The sequence below is a fragment of the Buteo buteo genome, chromosome 29, assembly GCF_964188355.1.
Source record: "Buteo buteo chromosome 29, bButBut1.hap1.1, whole genome shotgun sequence".
Taxonomy (NCBI): domain Eukaryota; kingdom Metazoa; phylum Chordata; class Aves; order Accipitriformes; family Accipitridae; genus Buteo; species Buteo buteo.
The window spans coordinates 2,950,758-2,971,136 of NC_134199.1; the positions used below are offsets into that span (position 1 = coordinate 2,950,758).

Sequence of the window (20,379 nt, forward strand, 5' to 3'; positions counted from 1 at the left end):
CTTCCCCCCCCTCCCCCCCGCCTCCTCCCGGCGCCGCTCCCCGCCGCGGGCCCCTTCTTCCTCCTCCTCCTCCTCCTCCTCCTCCCCCTGCACCGCCGCTCCCCCTCACACACAGCACCCACCCGGGCGCCTCCGAACCCCCCACTCCCGCCTCAGCCCCCGGCCTGGGGTCCTGGCAGCGGGGTAAAGCGAACCGACGTGGCTTATAAGATGAAGAAAAAACAGGAGGGGCCAGACAGCAACAACGCAGCTCTGAAACCTCCGCGACGGTCGCTCCGCCCGCCCGTATCAAATCTGGTATGCTTTATTTTCCCGCCCCCCCTCCCCGTACCTCAGCCACCGGCTCGGCTCCGCCCCGCCTGCTAGAACCGCCCGCTCGCCCTCCCGCGGACCCGAATCCCATTGGCTGGCCTTCGCTCCGCCTCCTCACAGGGGCACATTATATTGGCCCAGCGCCTCAAGGGGCGGAGCCTTCCTTTCCACCGCGGAGGCTCTTGGTCTTTGTAGTCTAGAGGCTGGGCCGGGCGGAGGTTTCCCAGCATTCCTTGCGCGGGCGGGGTGATTTCCGGTAGCGGAGCTCACCGGGCGTGCAGGTGAGTGGGCGGCGGGGCCTGTGGCGGGTTGGGTCGGTGGTTGTTCTCCGGTGACTGTGGGGAGGGCTGCTCGGGAGTAGCCGCTTATGGGGCCGTTCCCCAGGCGGTCGCCGGTCTCGGTGGACCTGTGGTCGGAGGGGTTCCAGTCCTCTAGCTGAGGTCTACCGGCCCCGCGGCGGGGTAGGCCGGGGCACCCCAGCGGCGCGGAACCCGCGCCGCTGGAGTGCCCCGGCCTACCTCGCCGCTGGGTTGAGACCTTGTTCCTAGGAGGGCCTCAGGAGAACTGTGGCCCGGTGAGGTGTAGCGATAACGTGCCTGAAAACCTTTTTGCTGCGAGACTTCTGGGAACGGCCACGTAGTTACCAGTTTGACAGCTACAAGCGGGCTTGCTCCTCTTCAAGCGTATCGTTGTGAGACTGGAGCCTGCCCGGCATCGAGCCTCGGGGGCTGTGGTGTCCAGCTGCCTTGGAGTGCTGTGCCTTGTCAGGCATAGACTCTGTGCTGAGAAATGTGCTCCCTACTGTGGCTGTTGAAGTGTTTTTGTGCCTCTTCTCTTGTCTTTCTTGGAGTGTATTATGTGCTTTAACATGCCTGAGAGTGCCAGGCTTGTGGTACAGATGAAGAGCTTGGCATCTTTTCAACAGGCACACCTAGGATTGAACCTAGGCGTTGTGGGTCCTCAGCTGGAGCTCGTGCTGCAGGAATACTTTCTCTCACGCACCACTATCCTGTGAAAACTGATGTGGTTCCTACAGCTGATGAGTGTGATTAACAAGCAGTGTTGGATTTGTTCTGTGTTTGGAACTGGTTGCCTCGGTTGCTTCCCATTTATTTTAGTATGGCTCTTCTGCCATTCTTTCATCTACTGTCACTTGTTCCTTAGGCATATCCTCCAAAAAAGTATACTAAGGCACTTCTTGCTGCAGTTTTCATATTAAGTTTTTAATGGTATATTTCTTTTTTTCTGCCTTCTGGTTTTCTCATCTGCTCAGACAGCAAACTCTCTGAATCCAGGACAGTGTGGTGTTTGCTACCTGCTCTGAGTCTCAGCACTGTAGCATTCTGATTCTGATAAATAGCTAGGTGTTGATGTAGTAAATATAACATTAATAACAGCCTCACGGGGCTGAGGAAGGTCTCTAACAAATGTTAACTTAATTGCTCTGCCCCAGAGCAAGATAACAGACTATAAATGTTCAGGAGGTCTTTGTCTAGTTTATTCTTAGCAACTGAATCTCTGCTGGTAATCCATCACAGTGCTCTTGTTTTTACTTTTACAAGGATTTTTGTGGTCTTTAACCAAAATCTTCCATGCTACAACTTAAGCCTGTTATGTCCTGTTATATTCACCATGACCACAAGGAACAGATTATTTCTGTCGTCCTCTCTGCAGTAGCCATTTATGTATTTGAAGGCTGTTATCACATGATCCCTCCAGGCATCTCCTGTTTAGACCAGACAACCTTGATTTCATTTCACCCAGTCTTTTCATTTCAGTTCTTAGGGCTCTGGTCACTTTTATTGTTCTCCTCTGAATTCTGTTCAGCTGTCCTCTGTATTTGCGCAGGTGCTTGCACAGCTGACATCATGGTCCAGTTCAGGCTGGGGTGAAATCTCGTTCAAAAAAAAAAAGCAAAGACATAGGCAGTTAGAGCACAGTGCAAGTGGTAGGAATGAGACTGAGAGTCTTGAATGTTCTGGAGTCAAGCATAACCTTTCTGTCATGTCAATATTGCCCTGTTGACTGTGGATCAACTTGTCAAAGTTGTGTTGGTAACTAGTACCTGATGTGGGCTGATCCTGATAAAGACTAAATGCGTGATTTTTATAGTTAACATATCCAATTAACAAAGAGGTCTGCAGAGAGAAAACAGTGAGCTTCACTTTCATCTGAATATGCTTCCCCAAACTGTCCTAGATTTTACCTCCTTTAACTAGCTGTGAACATGCCTTTGTGCCTTCCAGGGGCAGCTTTAATCTGTTGTAGTGAGAAACACTCCTACTTTTCCCCCTTATGATCCACTTAAATCCACTTATATCTCCTTGTATTTTGATTGTGAAGGGGTCAGGTCTTTCCTTTGTGTTCTGCCCTGCATATTCTTGCCTGAGGCCGTTGAGTTGCAAGTGTAATACAAATTGCAGCTATTAGTTACAATAGGTGCTTTTGCAGATATCTTAAGAAGGGAAACATTTATTAGCAGCACCTGCTGATTAGGTAGAATGGATGGTGCTTTTGTAGTCTTAAACCGAAGAAGGAGGTGTGGAAAAAAGCTAGGTGTGGGAGAAAGGATCCAGCTGGGGAGTAAAGAGGTGGGAATTAAAGGCGTTTTGCTTATGTTATAAGAAAAGGTGCTTGCAAGACAAAGACTCCCAATTCTTTAGAAATAGAAGTATGGTTTTGAAATGTTACAGCTGAGGCAGTTGAAAGAGCAACTGCTGCTGAAAAGCGTGTTCCTGTTCTTTTATGCTTCACCAACGCCAAATTTGGCATTTGCATGACCCCAGAATGAATCAGTCTGAGGAATTAAACTGGCTAGAAATTATCAGGAAAAAGAAAAGGATACTTTATGTTGTCTTTGCTGCCCAACTTAATATATAGTGGGACCAGGCAAACCCCAGAAGTGCTGCGTGGTGGGCAATGAGACTACAGGGAGGGGAAAGTGCTTCCTGTTGGATTGACTTGGATGTAGCCTGAAACTGCAGCTGAAGACCTCAGATGATAGATGCAGCTGTGTTGAACAGCTTTTTATGAAGTGCCAAACAAGAACACTCTCCTGTGAGTGGTTAAAATGATTAATATGCAATTGCTCCCTAAGGCTAGGGTTGGGAAATAAACCTTTCAGACAGTCATGAAACTGTACTAGCTTTGTAATTAAGTTACTGTCTGCAGGATGGTGGACATGCTCAGATAATGAAAGGGCAGGTGCACTGCTGCTCGAAGTGTTTCAGTAATTTCCAAGATTCACAGAGACAGGACTGGGCTGCTTCTGAAGTGCTGAAACAATAAATGGTAGAAACGATCTACTTACAACCTGATGACATAATGAAGTGTGCACCCTATCCAGGTGATATTAACTACTTTTGAGAGCAGTGGACAGTTGTCATTATTAATGACCATGTCTTAATTTAAGCAGAGCTGTCCTGTAATATAAGACAGATGGAGAAAGATCAGGAATGTCTGACACATGAATTCTTAATTCTCAGTCTGAATTATAAAATATGCAGACCAAGCATTACATCCTTTTGTATTACACTGAGCATGCCATCAGCACTTAAATAGGCATTTAGTCTTCTCTTGACAAGGGTATCCGAAGCTGCCTTAGGCATATTTTGATTAGAAGGGGGGGAAATAAAGCTAGTGCTTCTGAACTCTTAAAATGAGATTTGAAAGATGGCTTTATAGCATTATTGGCTTTTATTTTTCTAGTGTATTCAAGTCCCAGAGTCCACTGCAGCAAGAAAGAACTGCCAGCAAAAACTCCTCAGCGAGTCTTACTGCTTCAGGCTAAGGAGGTGATCAAAGTACAGGTAGGAATTTGAAGCACTATACCTCTGAGATGACCTCACATTCCAAGCCCATGGCACCTTGGAGCTATATGCAACGGGTGATGCCGTGTTCTATAGAAAATGGAGATCAGCAGCTAAAAGTTCTGCTTTGTTTTAGTTACTCAGGGCAGGATGTCAGAGCTGAGTGATGAAGCCAGCGAGTCGGAGCTGCTGAGCCGCAGTCTTTCCATGTGGCATGGGGTTGGTCAGATGATCTGTCAGGAAGAGCTGGACGTTCCCCTGGACTTGCATACAGCCTCCTCCGTTGGCCAGTATGAAGTGGTGCAGGAGTGTATTCAGCGGTAAGGAAGGGCTGGGAGGGGCACAGGTCTACAGTTACTTGCTGCCAGTTATGGTTTTTCACTGGCTGCTGTACAGGTTGGTCTAACATTGCAACAGGGGCACATTGCTGGAACTCCAAAGGGTTCTTAGGCACAAAGTTTCAAGGGGTGAGTCTGCTGATAATTTTTATCTCAAGCTGGTAGAAATTCCCATGCAGGTTTCAGTGCTAGAATTTTTTTCAGCTTTCTGTCAATACAGTGATGACAGCAAGAGGCTGCAGGAGCCTACTGTGATCTACAGCTCCAGAACAGTAGTTCAGCTGAATTCTTTTCTCTGTTATTTAGTGGAGATCTGGATTTAAATAAGAGGAATTGTGGTGGCTGGACTCCACTGATGTATGCCTCCTACATTGGCCATGACACCATTGTGCACCTGCTGCTGGAAGCGGGAGTGAATGTGAACATCCCAACACCAGAAGGGCAGACGCCGCTCATGCTGGCCTCCAGCTGCGGAAATGAAAGTGTTGCTTACTTTCTTCTACAGGTGTGTATCCCATAATAAATAGGTAAAGCCACGCTACATGGTTTAAATGCACAGGGTAGGATTCTCCACCAGTTGCAACCAAAGTGTGCAATTTGTGTTTTGTTGCGAGTTCAGCTTCCTGACAGGGATTTAAACTCTCTTGGTATCACAGCACAGAGGGGCAGTGGCTAAGAGACCCAGCAGAGGGGGTGCAGTAAAGAACATTCTCTGTTCTCTTGAAGCAAGGCGCAGAGCTGGAGATGAAGGATATTCATGGCTGGACTGCGTTATTTCACTGCACTAGTGCTGGACATCAGCAGATGGTCAAGTTCTTACTGGACAATGGGGCAAATGCCAACTGCAAGTAAGGAGGAATTTGTCATTTCATTTCTCAAAAGATCTCTTATTTCAAATGTGAAAGCAGAAGTTGGCATGCGAGCACACTTGAACACAGAGAAGATGCCTGCTTTTGTCTTTCCTCCTGTACCTTAGGAAGTATGGCACACTCTATTAGCTAATACAAGGAAGGTGACCTGCAAACTGAACAGTGAAGTCTGCCCATGTTGTCACTGTATGTTTAAGATCAAGAGAAATTAGATTTACTGCTTGTTTAATTATGGGCTAAACTCTGAAAGCAAACAGGTGCAACACCTTCTGAACTCAAGTGCACTTTACAAGTCTTTCTATTGAATTTTCTCTGTACTTGGAGTTCAGTTTGTTGGTTTTTTTTTTAAAGTGTGCAGTGCACTCCTGTGTCTTGGGAATTGCCTGTACATTTATATGTATTGAATTGCATGAGGTCAACAAGAGGTTCCTGCTTTGTTAGCTCCTGCAAAACTGATTTTGCCAGTGAAAGGCAGATCTGGAGCTGGAAGAGTAATCTGTTGCTGTGTAGCCAAATAGAGTAACACTTACTGAATCTCCATGGGGAGTTTTACTGAGATAGACCAGGGTGCAGTAGAACAGCTGATACATGGTAGAGTTTGTGATCAGCTGAGGGTAGAGGCTGGAGATACCCTAGTAGGGTATGGCAAGGACTGCAGCATATTTCAGCTTTGATTATCCTAGTCCATGTGTGCATTTATTCTCTCTCTAGGGAGCCTGTGTATGGATATACACCTCTGATGGAAGCAGCTGCTTCTGGCCATGAGATAATTGTTCAGTACCTTCTCAATCATGTAAGTGATTGTAAGAATCACAATCATGTAAGTCAGTTCTCTGTAAAGCTGAAAATCTGTGGTTTCAGCCCTCAGAGGAAGAACCACAAGTTTGACACAAGACTTTTTACAATGTTATGTTCGATCCTTGGTGACAGTCACCTCTGAAGTCCCAGACTTCCAGGACTGTTCTCAAAGTATGTGCTTTCTGAAAGCTAGTACTCTGATTTTACACTGGCATTGCATGAATAGGAGTGAGGTCTAACTGCCCAGATTTAACTGAATAATGACTGAATTAGAAAACAGCTATAGCAGTAATCTCTATATTGTGTTTACAGGTTTGCATGCTTGGGCTAGGGAGCATCTTCTGCCTCCAAAAAACTTATGAGCGTGCATGTCTCAATGTTAAACAATTTGTTTTTAATATCCCATTTAACTGGTCCAGCTTACTTCCAGAAGGAGGCAGCAATGCAAACGATTTTTCAGATGAAACAAACTAGTTCCCTGTGGCAATGCACAAGAGCCATATACCTGGGCTACTCAGCATTCAGGGACTGGGGAGACTGAGTAACTAGAAAGGCAGCAAGGTATTAGTGGAGCTTGAACTGTCTATCAAACATGAGCCTGTATTTGTGATGGAGGTACTAAGACAATTCTTTGGCTGCTTTGAATTTTTGTGTATAGTGTCTGCTGCTATGTATGTTTTAAACATGTTTTTTCTATAGGGAGTGAAGGCAGATGTCAGAGATAACACTGGAGCCACAGCACGGACACTGGCCATGAAGTATGGACATACAAAGATTGTGGGGCTGATAGATTTGCATGCAGCCCCAGTGCCCAAGGTCTTCTGCAGGGGTCCAGGTAATAGAGAGATGTTTTAGCTTGTTCGTTTTAAGATATAACCTGAAGAGAGGTGTTTATTTTGAAAGTATGTTACTGTGTGTATGGGGTAGTACTAGCTGGTCTGGCCTGGAAATTCCAGCATTTCTGAGGATGGAAGAGGCATGGATCCAACATTTTTTTTTGTCTGCTGGCCCTTTTCTGACCTAGTTAAACTGTTTCACCCTCCCTCTTTTAATGTTTCTGGGGTTTTTTTCTACTGCATTTATAGGACCAGTAGCAAATAAAGTAGGTAAATGAATTACTGTGCTGCTAACAATCTGCATTTGAACTACAGGAAAATATGAAGAGCTGAGTTCCTCGGATGAATCATGTTCTGCTCCCCAGAGACAGAGACCTGTTCGTAGGACCAAGGGTCCTAGCATCCATGATGGACCCCAAGCTTTGGCTAAGATAACAGCAGTTGGAATCGGGGGAAAGAAGCAGTCTCGCTATGGTGAGAATAGTTAGAAGCCTAACTGAGAGTCCTTTGAGGTCTCAAATGCTTTGCAGCTATTTCTGTGCCAACAATTTTTTCCTCTTCATTTGGGATTCACGTGTGGTTTGTACAGAAACAAAGATAGCGAACACCATCATAACAAGGCTATCCAATCTCTGGTTTAAAAAGAAAACCCCTTGAACTCTTTTGTCAGGGCTGGATATTGATGAGTGGAACACTTCTATGGAACAAACACTGCTCTTACCTCAATTACTGTTCCCCTGACTCTTGAGAACAGTCCAGCTTCCCTTTTTGAGGTAGGCTCAAAAGTTCGAGAACCCTTCTCAAGCTGATGACAGAGGAAGTGGTCATACAGGCCAAGAAATCATTGATCGTGGAAGTGAACTTGCTGCTCCTAGACCTGTCAGTTTTGTCTTCCCTGATGCTTGAAATACTACTAAAAATGAGATTACAAAACCTTTGCAATAGGCCAAGAGAAAGATGATCCCAGTTCAGACATCAACCCCTGGATGCAGTGGTATGAGTTTTGTTTTCTTGTGTGTGTGTCATAGCCATAGATTTTTCTCAGGTTGTCTAGAATAGCCAAGAGTATGGACTTAAAAGCATGTTCAAAGCTCAGTTCATCCTCATAATACAGATACAGCCACTACCCATGGGATAATATGTATCAAAATGATACTGTCAGCCTCTTAAATCATAGCGGGATGCTACTAGTGTTTTAACACAGATGCAGAGGGGTTGGTTTTACAGGGTGTGCTTGGCTGGGGCTGGGACATGGCTGGCACTTGCTCTCTTAAGCAGATGTTTTTCCCCTTTGACAATTGTGGTATGAAGAGGAGAGGAAGTGCTGAAAGCTGCTATTTAAGGTGCACCTCTGCCATAAGGCAGTTTCCTCTGGCTTTTTTTCAATGCCACCATCTAAATCAAGTACAGCTGATGTGGGTTTGTGAGGGAGACTGTAGGCGTATGCTTCTCAGTTTTCCTTCTGTGCTTTTTAGACTGAAACCTGCTAGTTGAGAAGACAGTCTCTTCTTTTGATTATTTTCAAATCCCCGAGTGGTTGTTTTTCCTGCTGGAGCCTCCCTGGTAACTTGCATCCTAATCTTTGTTTGTTCTCCTTTCCTCTTGCACACAGAGCAGGTCCCTCCTCAGGGCTACGTTACCTTCAATGATGATGGTAGCTGTGAAGCAGACAATATCCGGAATCGGGATGTTACCTCTCCAATTAATGAGCAGGATGTGGAGAGCAGCAGCAGCAGGGGTAAGTCACTGCCTCAGAAAACAGTCTGGCTTGCAGTGCACACCTGGATGTGAGACCAACCCCTTGGCTTGCATGTTCCTTTCCCACTAAGGTGCTGAGGATTGGAGTATCTCATAAGGAAAGGCTGAGAGTGCTGGCATGGTTTAGCCAACAGAAGAGAAAACTTAGCGGGGATCTCATCAATTTGTACAAATAATCTGAAGGGAGGGTGTAAAGAAGATGGAGTAAGGCTGTTTTCAGTGGTGTCCAGTGACCGGACAAGAGGCAACGGGCACAAACTGAAAGACAGGAGGCTCACTCTGAACATAAGGAAATGCTTTTTGTTTTTTTACTGTGAGGGTGACTGCACACTGGAGCAGGGTGTCAAGAGAGGTTGTGGCATCTCCATCCTTGGAGATGCTCCTGGACGTGGACCTGGGCAACCTGCTGTAGGTGATCCTGCTTGAGCAGGGATTTGGACAAGATGACCTCCAGAGGTGCCTTCCAACCTCACCATTCTGTGAAGCAGCACAAAGGAAAGATCTATGGGCAGTTCCTAAATTAATAAAGGATAATGCGTCTGTGCGTTGGCTCTGGGCTCAAGGGAAGGCCTTTCCTGTACTAATGGGAATGCAGGCTTGGTAGTAATAATCCACTTTTCCACCCCATAACCAAGAGCCTCACAGAAACATGCACATTCAGCCTTCCTGTTCTCTGTGGTACTAAACAGACTTGGAGAAAGATTAGTGCCTGGGATCAGACGTGATATTTCTGTCTCAGAATCATCTTGTGTCATGAGTGCTGCATATGAAGCCTTGCTCTGGGTTTCTCCTTCCTTTACAACTCCAGCAGGTTTTGCTGGTAATTGTGTAGCAACAACAGCATTGAGTGTAAGGAAGTTGAACCTCAAACTTCTTATTTCCTATTCCTTTTTAGAGGATAACATTTTTTTCACCAACAACTTGGCAACCGTTAGGAGCAGCAGCAGCAGCAGTGAATGCCTGACCAAAGCCCTGGGAGTCAGCAGTGAAGGCTCCTTGGAAAGCAATGAGGTGGGTTTTTCAATTTTTCTTTCTGTGCCTTCAGCTTAGCCAGTGCTGTCACCCTTCCATAGCCTGCTATGACTCTACCTCCACAAGAGGCTGTAGTACCCAGCTGGGTGAGGAAGAAACAAGAAAACCAGTTTCTGTATTTGAAGACTATGGATTGGCTTGTTTGATCTCTGGCTAGTAGTCAACTCTCAGAGCACACTCACTCTAGAGCAGGTTGTGGATGGCTAGTCAGTAATTTTTAAGTTCTCTTCAGCTTCTGAACTCTTTACAGACTTCTAGCTAGGTGGTCATCAATAAAGGATGTGACTTGCTAGAGCTGGGTCAGTCCTTGAGCTTGGCAAGGTAGCAGGCAGTATAGTAAGATTTAGAGAAGCACAGCAGTGCTGTATTGGCGTTTCTGAAGTACAGAGAGGACAAGAGGTTGGTTCTCTCCATGTTTCCATGGTTCTCCATAGTCTATGGTTCAAGTCACAGCTCTCATGGTTCAGGACATAGCTCTGGGGCTGATGTACAGAAGGGTGATATAGCTGAACATGAGCAAAAGTCCTCTATATCTTGAGGAGCTTCCCACAGGTAGAATCTCAGTGCATTGTATTGGTTCAGGGAAGATTCAGCATTGCCCTTTGCTTTGGCTGGCTTGCTCTGGCATGTTGCTTCCTCAGCTAGGATTGCAAGAGCCTGATATGATTCCATGGTACCAAGCTGCCATCTTGGGAGTGATGCCTCAGCCCCTCCTAATAAATGCTTTGTTAGTCTTTGTTGCCTGTGTTTGTGGACCACTGCCTGGATTTAGAGCTTGGGACTTGCAGGATTCTGTGCTTGTTAGCTGTAGCAATCTCAATATCTTTGCATGATCACCCTTGGCCTTTCCATTTTGTGGTTTTTTTCTTTCTTTTTTAGGATTCTGACCATGCAAACAGTCCCCCTAGTCGGAAACAAGCCAAGAGCTTTAAGATCAAGAACCGCTACAGCAACAGTGATAGCCAGTGGACCCACTGCCCAGGGAAAGCTGGGGGCTCTAGTCAGCATCTAATCCTTCCTGAGCCTCCTGCCTATACAGGGCCCCAGGTAACTATGCACAGAAAATTATCTCTGAAGTAATGCAGACTGTGTCACTCTATCAAGCGTGGGAGGTTTTTCCAAGGTTGCCTAAGCTGCTTTCTTGGCCTTCTCAGATAAAAGGGAAGTTGTCACCAAAACACCTTTGATTCCAAACCTCTGCCCAAACTTAAATGCTTGTGAAGCAGCAATTTCTTGTACAAAGAACTGTTTGCGTAGGTGTTGCTGCTGCTTGGAGGGGTATTCTAGACCCTTCAGGCCTGTGGGTGTGCTACCAGACATGGCTGTGGCGAGGACTAGGGCAGATGTTGGTGTGTCCTTCTCTGCATTTGTTACAAGAGGCAATGGCTGCAGCAGACAGGCCAGTCCTGTTGTGCTATGTGACTATGGAGAAGGGCAGTTAACCAGGGGAAGTCATTGTTGCTGCTAGAACCCAGGAAGGCATAACAGCAACATGAGGAAGCAGTTGTTTATGATTAAGAGGAATAGCAATGCTTTTGTTTGTGAGGGTATAAATAAGTTTGTTTTGAATGGGCTGCAGGACCTGGCAACCTTCCTTGAGCAGATTGGGTGCCTGAAGTATCTGCAAGTGTTTGAGGAGCAAGATGTTGACCTCCGGATCTTCCTGACCCTCACAGAGAGTGATCTGAAGGAAATAGGCATCACGTGAGTGTTTGTAATGTAGTTCTTATCTTTCCCCTCACAAACCATGCACACAGCCTGGTCAGGAAAGTTAAGCTAGTCGGTGCTTTTCTGTTCTGGCTGTCTCCCTCACAATTTTGATATCCCCTGGTTCTTGGCTGTAACAGGCTCCTGTTTTTGGAGGTGCCTTGGAGGAACCAGGAGACTGCAGAGGTCCTCATGGCACCCTATTGGGCCTAGGGGCAGGTGGTGCCGTGTTTGGTCCCTGACAGTTTGCCATTCTCCCACCAGTCTGTTTGGACCCAAGAGGAAGATGACCTCTGCCATTGCCCGATGGCATAGCAATGCTCGGCCACCCAGTGATGCCCTGGAGCTGGCCTACGCAGATCGGCTGGAGGCTGAGATGCAGGAATTGGCCATTCAGCTGCACAAGGTAAGAAGTCTGCTATGAGCTGCTCAATGCCTTATCACACTACAATAAGTGATTGGTAGCATATTTTTAGGTTGTATCTCTAATGGCCTGGGGTAAAGGAAAAGACATATCTTCCAGTGGACACACTTGGTGTCAGGTAGATCAGGAAACACCGTAAGTGCAGCTTATCTGCTCCTAATCTTCTGTACTCTGTGCTTCTGAAGTCTTTATGTCAGGGTTTCACATCCACCTGAGAACTAAAAGGGTGAGTGGGAGGAATTGAATAACTACTCTTTTTCAGTAGTGTCATTTTTATGGTGAAGTTTTGCAGCCATTAGCGAACAGACTTCTCTTGATTTGGGAAATTGGGTCTACTGAGTATCTTTACAAATGGAGAGGAAGGGGGAATTGTAACTGTGGGGCTGATTTTGGTGTGGAGAGAAACTATTCAGCGTGCAATCCTTATCCAGCTTCCTTTCCCACTGGGTTGGGTGCAATTTTGCAGGAACCCTCTGGCTGCCTAAGCCATTAAAATAGCAGGGACTCCAGGGATGTCAGAGCAGGCACATATGAGGGATGTACAGTACTCCCAGCCTAATCCTCCGTTCTGCTCTGCTGTAGAGGTGTGAAGAGGTGGAGGTGATGAAGGGCCAGGTGTGCCAGGAGCAGAAGCTGCGTGCAGTGGCTGAGAGCTGTTTGATGGAGCGGGATGAGACCTGGAATGCCATACAGTGCCAGCTCAAAGAGGCTCAGGCCATCACCAAGGATGCTGGAGTCCTGCTGGATCAGATCAAGTAAGTCATTCCCAGGAGCTGGCACTAAGGCTACTGGGAAACAGGATTTGGGCAGTACAGAGATCAGAAGTCGTATTGACTGTCTTACAGGTGATGCTTAAGGTAAGGCAGGAGAGCTCTCCAGGCATCTGAACCCATTTTTGATCCTGCCTGACTTTTCTCTAGTGGAAAGCCACAGCCATATGAGCAGATGTGAAGCCTTAATCAGATGCAGGAGCTATAAATGGCCTGACTTCTCAGAGATGCTGGGTGCTCCTGTTTCAACTAGGAGGAACCAAAAAGGCTAAGTCCTTTGTGCTTGTATGAGACCCAGTGACCAGGGTATAACTTGGTAATCGGGTGAAGGCAGGAAAGAGTTTCTAACTTCCAAACTGTATCATCAAGGGACTTGCAATATCTTGCCCCAGCTAGTGAAGAATACTTTTCTTGTAACTTTGACACCTAGCAGAAAAACCTGCCCAGTTCATTCACGTCACTGTCTTTGAGTTCTGTCTTCCCCTGCCTTTTGTTGCCTTTGTGGTGCTTTTCTCCCTGCCCCACTTGGACTTCTGTCATGGGCACTGTTCTGTCCACTGGTAGAACAGACACATCCTTGAAGGTGGCATTAATCCTACTGCTTATAGATCCTAGCCCAACAGGGAATGGGGTCTGCTCCCTACCAAGCCAGGGTGAACTGGGATTGGCTTCCAGAAGGACAGCAGAACAATATTGCCAGCTGCAAGGGGCAAAGCACTTGTCTTTTCCCCCCAGCGGAGGAGCTGAGGCTGCCTGGTAGAAGGGCCCTGCCATGCTCTGAGGATACACTGTTTGAATTGATGGTATGATGATGATAGCCAGAGAACTTCATGTGCCTCTTTTGCTTTAACCTGATGCCTGTCCTGAGGTAGCTTCATTTGCCCATTAGAAACCTTGGATCAGGCTTGATTCTCATATAAACCAGGCGTAGCCCCTGGCTTGGGCTTTCTCCTGCTCACCCCGCCCCCTCCTTCTCTTCTCCCCCCGCAGCTCCTCTGTGGACAGGGGCAGAGATTGCTGTGGAGATGGGGCACAGTGGAGAGCGCCCTGAGCTTTGTCTGGGGCACGTCTTCCTCTTCCTGGGAAGGAACAAGGAGCAGTTTGTAACCCAGGGCGTTAGATGCGGTCCCTCGGCACCCCAAGCAGGTACTTGCAGGATGTAGGAGTGCACAGACTGGCATGTTGTTCCAAGAAGTGTCCCTGTGCATTTCTGATGGGCTTTGTCTTGTTTGGCAGATCCTGTCAAGCGGAGCTGTCCTCCCGGCTAACCCAAGAGCAGGCAATCAGCAGAGTTCTGGACACAAAGGTGCAGCTGGGAACTGGTGAGAGCAGGCGGCCTGGTGAGCGTCCAGGTGAGGAAGAGCTTATCAAACTACAGAAATGGGTGCAAGGGGTGGGTAAACAGCAGGAGGCCTCAGAGCAAGCCACATGTTTGTCTTTCATTGCTGAAAGGACACAGGTAGAACGGTGGGTAAACAGCAGGAGACCTCAGAGCAAGCCACATGTTTGTCTTTCATTGCTGAAAGGACACAGGTAGTAGTGATTTGGAAATGGAGGAGCAGCCAAACTGTTAAATTTAGTGTAAAAATTCTTGCTCAGGGAAAGCATTTAAAACACATGGGGTGTTTGGACTTCAACTGCAGCAGAGCTTCTCAGCAACTTTTGATTCCTAGCAAGTGGGAAGTTTTGGGATCTGGCAGGTGTTTGTGGCTAAAAATGCAAAGCTGTAGTGCAGACACCCAGAGTGGCAGCCCTGCTTCATTGGGCCTGTGGCTTCCCCTTCCTACGCTGCAGTCTGTGGGTACCTCGAGTGTGTTACCACACCGTGCACTAGAGCAAGGTCTGAATCAGAAGCCGAGCTTCGTTCCCTGACCCAGTCTGGGGGATTGTGCTGTTCGGTCCGTGGGGCAAACTGATGTATGTGGCTGGGCAGGCTTGGTCCACCGGCTCCTTGTCACTAGGAGTTAGCAAGTGATCCTGCTGCCCGTGACATGCTTCCAGATATGTACTCTTTGCTGCTTGTGTTTTAAAAGTGAGACAAGTAGAGATCCTGTTGATTTCTGTCCACTACACTTAATGTCTGAGATTCATTTAATCTATGACCCAGCCATATATTAACAAGTAAAACATTCTTAAGTGGTAGAATTGCCATAAAAAAAACCCTCAGTTTGTCACAGGCAGTTCCAGCTCTCCTCCCATTGACTCAGAACCCTGAACTAGAGCCGCTTTGGGTGCAGATGCTTCACAGCAGCACCAAACCCTTGTCTCCCCTCTGTCACAGAGAGCGTACAGATTGATTAAAAGCGTGGTTCCTCTTTCTTGCAGTACTGGAAGGATGGCCGCCTTCCTTGAAGTCTCTGAGCTTGCCTGAGCTGTCAGCTGTCCTAGAAGAGTGTGTGGGAGAAATGGGTAAGGTGGGGGGACGACTCTGGACATATGAAGTGACTGTTGTGCTGGAGGGGGAGGCATGGTTGGGCAGGTTTTTGATGATTTGGCAGTGGTAGTTTGGAGGGACCTAACAATCCTCTCTCATTCAGGGAATTCCCCAGGCTCTGAAGTTGGTGCTGGCATTTTCTTGCACTTATTCTCATTGCAGATCTTGGGCTCAGCCTCATCCTCTGCTGACAGGTCCAGGCTGAGAGAAGGGGGTATGTGGCCCCCTGCATCTCTCCTGCTTAGTGGTCAGAGCTGGTTGTGAAGTGGTTCCCAAAGCCTGTGTCCTGTTCTCAGTGACAGGAACTTGTCCCAGCAACAGGCAGTCAGAGAGCAGAGATGCTCCTGTTCTCAGGGCACTGGAAGCTGCGGAGCAGAAGGCAGCATGAAGGCAGCATAACAGTGGCTGAATGCAGACTGCAGCCTGTTCTTTACTGCTTGCTGGCCTATTGCTAAGACTGATTTTTTTCCTTTTGGTTTGTCCTCAGGAAAAGCTCTGCAGACTGTGACTCAAAACCTCCAAAGGCTCCAAGCCCCAGGCCAGAGCGGGCAGAGCTGGCTAGAGCCGTAACAAAGCAGGAGGGTGAGTGGGAACTAATGACAGCCACAGAGGGCTGTGGCATTGAGGGGGGCATCATTCCTTGCAGCAAGTAACAGCCATCTGCTGCACGTCCCTGGTGCTCGCTCATAGCCTGCACACTGAGGCTGTACTCTAATCCTTATGTGCCCTCTGGTTGGTTTTCTCTTTGGAAAATCCTTAATCCCCTTGTCTCTCTGTCCCACTGAAAGGGTGACTGTCCTCTTTTTTTCCTGGTGGCTGCAGGAATACTGACGTCGGGTGACTGTTCCACCCGGAAGCTGAGTGTGCCTGAGAGAATGAGCGCGAGGGTTGTGCTGGCAGCACTGCAGCTCTGCTGAGGGTGCTGCAGCAGCTGGTGGATGTGTGGAAGAAGGTCTCAGCCATCAGAGAACATGCATGGGAGAACGAGGGGCAGCAGAAGACAACCCAGCAGCTCTTTGGGCCTGACTGTTGTCTGGGTTCCCAGGATCACTGTTGTTCCTACCAAAACGTTAGGTTAAGAGGAGAAGCACTGAGCCCAGAAGTTTTATCTGTCTTAAGCTTTCTGCAGTCCTTGTCATTCAGGGCTGTGTGGTGTTAAAAGATTGACAGTTACCCACAGCTATCAATTAATTATCCTTTTCTGCATCCTATCCTCCCCAAGGCCTCTGACACTTACCCTGGCTGCTCCTATGCCATGTGGATCTGCACAGAAAATGTGTCTGAGGCAGTAAGGAAGGCAGGTTTGTTGTGGATGGGTAAAGTGAGTAGAGTTTGTAATGTTTGGCTTATTAAGCTGCAGCAAATCTCATGCAGCCCTAATCTCTAGCTGGAATGTCTGCTCTACTGCCATCCCAGGTCTGTGCTTCAAAACCTTTCCTCCAGCCAGCCCACCCTGGTTTGCTTCAGATTCTTGCCCTCCTCAGGGGTTCTTTGTGATCATGTGATTTAGTCCCCAAGAACTCGTTTTTGTGGTAAATGCTTTATGGTAGAGTCTGTCGGTCTGGTTTGTCAGTGCCAAGATCCCAACACTGACAGTGGTTACAAAGCAGATGTTCTCCTGGAAGGACTTGAGAGAGAACAAAGAGCTTGAGACTGTTCATTCTTCTGTGCCTCTGGCAAGCAGCAGAGTGCCAAGGCAGGCAGAACAAGAACGGAGGGATAGATCTGTCCCACATGGGAGATGGGCAAAAGAAATCACATCCCAGACGTAGCTGCAGTGCAAAGCTTTGGTCCTCAACCGCTGCCTGCCTTTGATTTCCAGGCTTTAGCGTTTAGGAACAGTTCTGCCAAGGCATTCTCATGTTGGTGGTATGGGTGTTTTCAAAGGGCAGACAAGTGGTGCAGGAAGAGACTGCCTTTCCAGGAGACTGCTCCATCTCTTGGAGCTGGGTGAGCAGCCACAAGGGCTCTGGTGGCAGTTACGTTGATGTAAAATGGTTTCTAGTGCCTCTCTGTTCCTGTGTATTGCTGAGTCTTGTGGAGGGCAGGGAAACCAACAATCAACAAAACTTGAAGGCTGTGAGAGATGGCCTTGATAAGTCTGGAAAAGTACCTTTGGGACGAGGAAGAAACTGTGTGTTCCTGCTGATTTTTGGACCTTGATCACAGATGCCAAAATACAAAAATCCATTCTGGCTCCATCCTTTGAGCTAGTCACCCCTTCTGATCAGCAGCCTAAGACCATATAGGCAGACTTGAAGGCTAGTCTGCGCTTGGTAAAGATGACATCTAGTTTGACTGTTCTACTGGTGTATCTGTGCTTCCTGGGGACAGTCATGGGGCACTGAGGTAGGTATGGCCCATGCTGATGTGAACCTGCCCTGCTGGCAGCTTGTATGTGCTTGGCAGTGTGCTCAGCTGTGTGGGGCTGCTTTCTACTCATGTTTAACTCTTAAACTTAACATGGCACACTGTTTTTTCATCGTTAGCAAATGACATGGGTATATGCACATGGGTGTCTGGTGCTAGCTGTGCAGCAGGCAGTGGGACAAAGCTGCAGGAGATTTCACCCTGAAGAATTAGTTTTGATGAGGTGGAGCTAATTCTCCCAAAGCAGCATCCCTGAAAGCTTCTTGGAGTATTGAGGCTGTTTTGGGAAGAATATTCTGGGCTCTGTCCTTCATTCCCTGTTACTGGAGGAATGGTGGGGGGTGCCAAGGCAGTTTGCACTGCCCTCTCCCTAGCCTTTGGTGATGTCTCTGGCTGCACTAGTACAGGGTTGTCAGTGCTGTGTCCCTTGGAAGCCCAGACTTGAATTTAAGGCAAGATGCCTGTAGGGAAAGGGGGAAAGTTTTCATAGAAGGAAAAAAAAAACACAAAACAACAACAAAAAAAACCCAACAAAAAAAACCCATACCAAACCACAACCAACCAAAACCCAAGTGAAGGGGCCTAGGAGCAGCTGGAGAGCAAGGGAAGCCCTGGCTCAGTAATGCCTTTAGAGCTGGGTAGGCTGTGTAGGAAAGTGGGTGGCTGGAAGGAGAGACTACACAGACTTGGGGCTGGCTTTGCTAGGTCATAGGGTGGAAGAAAGGGGTTTTGGGGGGGGTAAGATGGTACATACAATAGATTGTAATGCTTGGGGGCCTGGGAAAAGGGGGAGGTGAGATGCAGCAGCGTATGTATGAAGGAAAAGGAGAGCCCCACAGAAAGGGTGCTGCAGGAGCCCAGATGCAAAGGCTTAAAGGAGTGCTAGAGTAGCCCAAGGGGGACAGCAGGGAGAGGATTTTATAGAATAGTGTTTCCCTCGGGAGGCAATCCCTTAAGTGGAGGACTTTAAACAGCATTCATTGCTGAAAGGGTGGCTGTGCAGGCAGCAGGGAGTCTGGTGCTACCCTAAGGCAAGTTGTCCGAATAAAATAGTATTTGCTGACTTTGATAAAATAATAAAAACTGAAAACCTGTTTCTGGTGTGTGGGTTTCTCTGGAGGGAGTTGGGGTTGTAGAATCATTAATAACCTCACTAATTTATTTCAGGACAATCCATAATACATACAGTGCTTTCCAGCTTCCTCTCCCAGGTGGTCACATGCTGAGGGGTCTGGGACTACCTTATCTGTGGCTTCCCAGCCCTGCCTGGCTCCTGTCGGAGGTGACACCCTTGCAGCACTAGGTGGGTAGGTGATGTGGGAATTCATGTGTTCAGGCAGAGCCAGAGCTGCAGAGGAAGAGCATACACAGGTAACAAAGTATGTGCTCCTCTGAGGGCTCAGCCCTTTCCTTCCTAGCCCCCCAAAAGGTCCTGGTTGCATGACAAAAGTTGTCTCTGCACTAATTCAGAAATGAGTTTAGGCCTTGTTGAGCTGCGTGCTGGTATTTTCCTCTTGGGATGAAGTACTGATCTTGTGCCCAGCTCTGGTCTGAGACTGGTGGGAGCTGTTGGTGTGACTGCTCTTCTAAACCTTCAGCCAACCTCTGATCTGTCACTAGAGACAGGCACGTGAGAGGATGCCAGTGAGCAGCTATCACAAAAGTTTTAAATAGGGCAACATAAAAATCTCTTTCTGGTCAAAACTAAAGCTCTTTGTGTGTATTTCAACACAAATTAAGCTGACTTGGGCTTTGGACTGGTGGCAATGGAGCAGAGTCACTCTCAGATCCCTGCCATCTGTCAGTCCTCTTGTGTCCTACAACAGCCTGACAATGGCCCAGTGTGCGGCCAGGGCTTTCTGCCTCCATATGCAATTCTGAAACTGCCAGGAGAACTGGAAATGACTCCCCTATCATGCTATGATTCAAGGTCCTTGACGTTTAGAACTGTTACTTGTCTTGTCTCAGCCCCCTCTTGCACACAGCAGCATTTCAGAGAGTACCTCGAAGCATGGGGGCTAGTGCTCGTCAGGGAGACTAACCTGGATCTCGAGAAGAGGCCCACCTTTCTCCTCCCAAGGCAGTGTGGCCTCTTGCAGCTTTGGCATCAGCTCCTGTAGCAGCGCCCCAAGCGCACACACCAGTGTTAGGCTGCTGGAGCTTGCAGCACCCAGCAAAGGAGAATCCAGACAGCAATTAAACTGTCCAGGACAAGCTACCTGCTCCCTTGGTCTGTGTGTGACAGCTCTGCTGGTACCAGAGCGGGGGTGTGATTTGGGTTGCCGTTTCTATTATTTATCACCATCATCTTTAGTGTTTTATTTGGCTACTTTCCTCTCTATAATCCTAGGGCAGGGAACACAGTGCTATGTCAAGCCAGGGGCTCTGGGTACCTGTTTAATACCCCTGTAACAGAGTGTGTGTGCTCAACTGCAAATTGGTGCCCTGGTATATGCAGCCTGAGAGCTGTTTCCCTCCCTCAGAGCAGACAGAAGCAGCATGCTCTGCTCGCTGAAAAATAAATGTTTATTTACACCTGAAAAGAGATGTAATGTGCAAAATGGTCTCATGGGTTACATTGATCCAGGAAAACGCCTGCTTGACTCTCCAGCCTTGAACCCAGCTGCAGCTGAGCCTGGCACAGCCTCTTTCTGTGCTCAAGGCAACCTTCCTTGAGACACTGCATCTGTAAGAGGCAGGTGTAGGTGAAGGGAGCTGGAGGTGGAGAAGCACCTGTGTCCAACTGCATGTAGTGGAGAGTAAGAGCTGCTTTCTCCCTCTGGCTGGAGTGGCTTCCCCCCCCCAGAAGGTAAAGCATTGCACAGTAGGAACGACTGACTCAGCAGCGTGTCTGTCCTGCTATGGAAGGTAAAAGCAAGGGGGCCGGGGCAGTGGTGGCATCTGCTGCTCCCAGCTCTTACT

The 20,379-nt window shown here is 47.8% G+C and overlaps 2 protein-coding genes across 6 annotated transcripts in view; one reads left to right on the top strand and one right to left on the bottom strand.

The window, feature by feature from the left end:
• Positions 1–386, bottom strand: part of DNAAF8 (dynein axonemal assembly factor 8) — a 98,016-nt gene extending 97,630 nt beyond the window's left edge. Inside the window, exon 1 of the mRNA XM_075059383.1 lies at positions 332–386. The gene's annotated coding sequence lies outside the window, so the exon portion shown is untranslated. The remainder of the gene's footprint in view (positions 1–331) is intronic.
• Positions 387–536: 150 nt separating this feature from the next.
• ANKS3 (ankyrin repeat and sterile alpha motif domain containing 3) lies at positions 537–17,966 on the top strand. 5 transcript variants are annotated; one of them, XM_075059319.1, is made up of 18 exons: positions 537–593; positions 4,021–4,121; positions 4,258–4,441; positions 4,766–4,964; positions 5,186–5,307; positions 6,040–6,121; positions 6,826–6,961; positions 7,278–7,436; positions 8,575–8,700; positions 9,616–9,731; positions 10,632–10,799; positions 11,332–11,456; positions 11,724–11,865; positions 12,466–12,638; positions 13,890–14,005; positions 14,979–15,062; positions 15,575–15,669; positions 15,910–17,966. In XM_075059319.1, exons 3-17 carry the CDS (start codon positions 4,272–4,274, stop codon positions 15,655–15,657), a joined length of 2,001 nt encoding a protein of 666 aa, XP_074915420.1. In that variant the 5' UTR covers positions 537–593; positions 4,021–4,121; positions 4,258–4,271; the 3' UTR covers positions 15,658–15,669; positions 15,910–17,966. The 5 variants fall into 5 exon arrangements, 4 of the variants coding, with proteins under 4 accessions (XP_074915420.1, XP_074915421.1, XP_074915422.1 ...); XM_075059320.1 differs by lacking the exon at positions 537–593 and adding an exon at positions 2,074–3,369; XR_012654650.1 differs by lacking the exons at positions 14,979–15,062; positions 15,575–15,669; positions 15,910–17,966 and adding an exon at positions 13,644–13,799 and having other exon boundaries at positions 13,890–14,000.
• Positions 17,967–20,379: the final 2,413 nt, after the last annotated feature.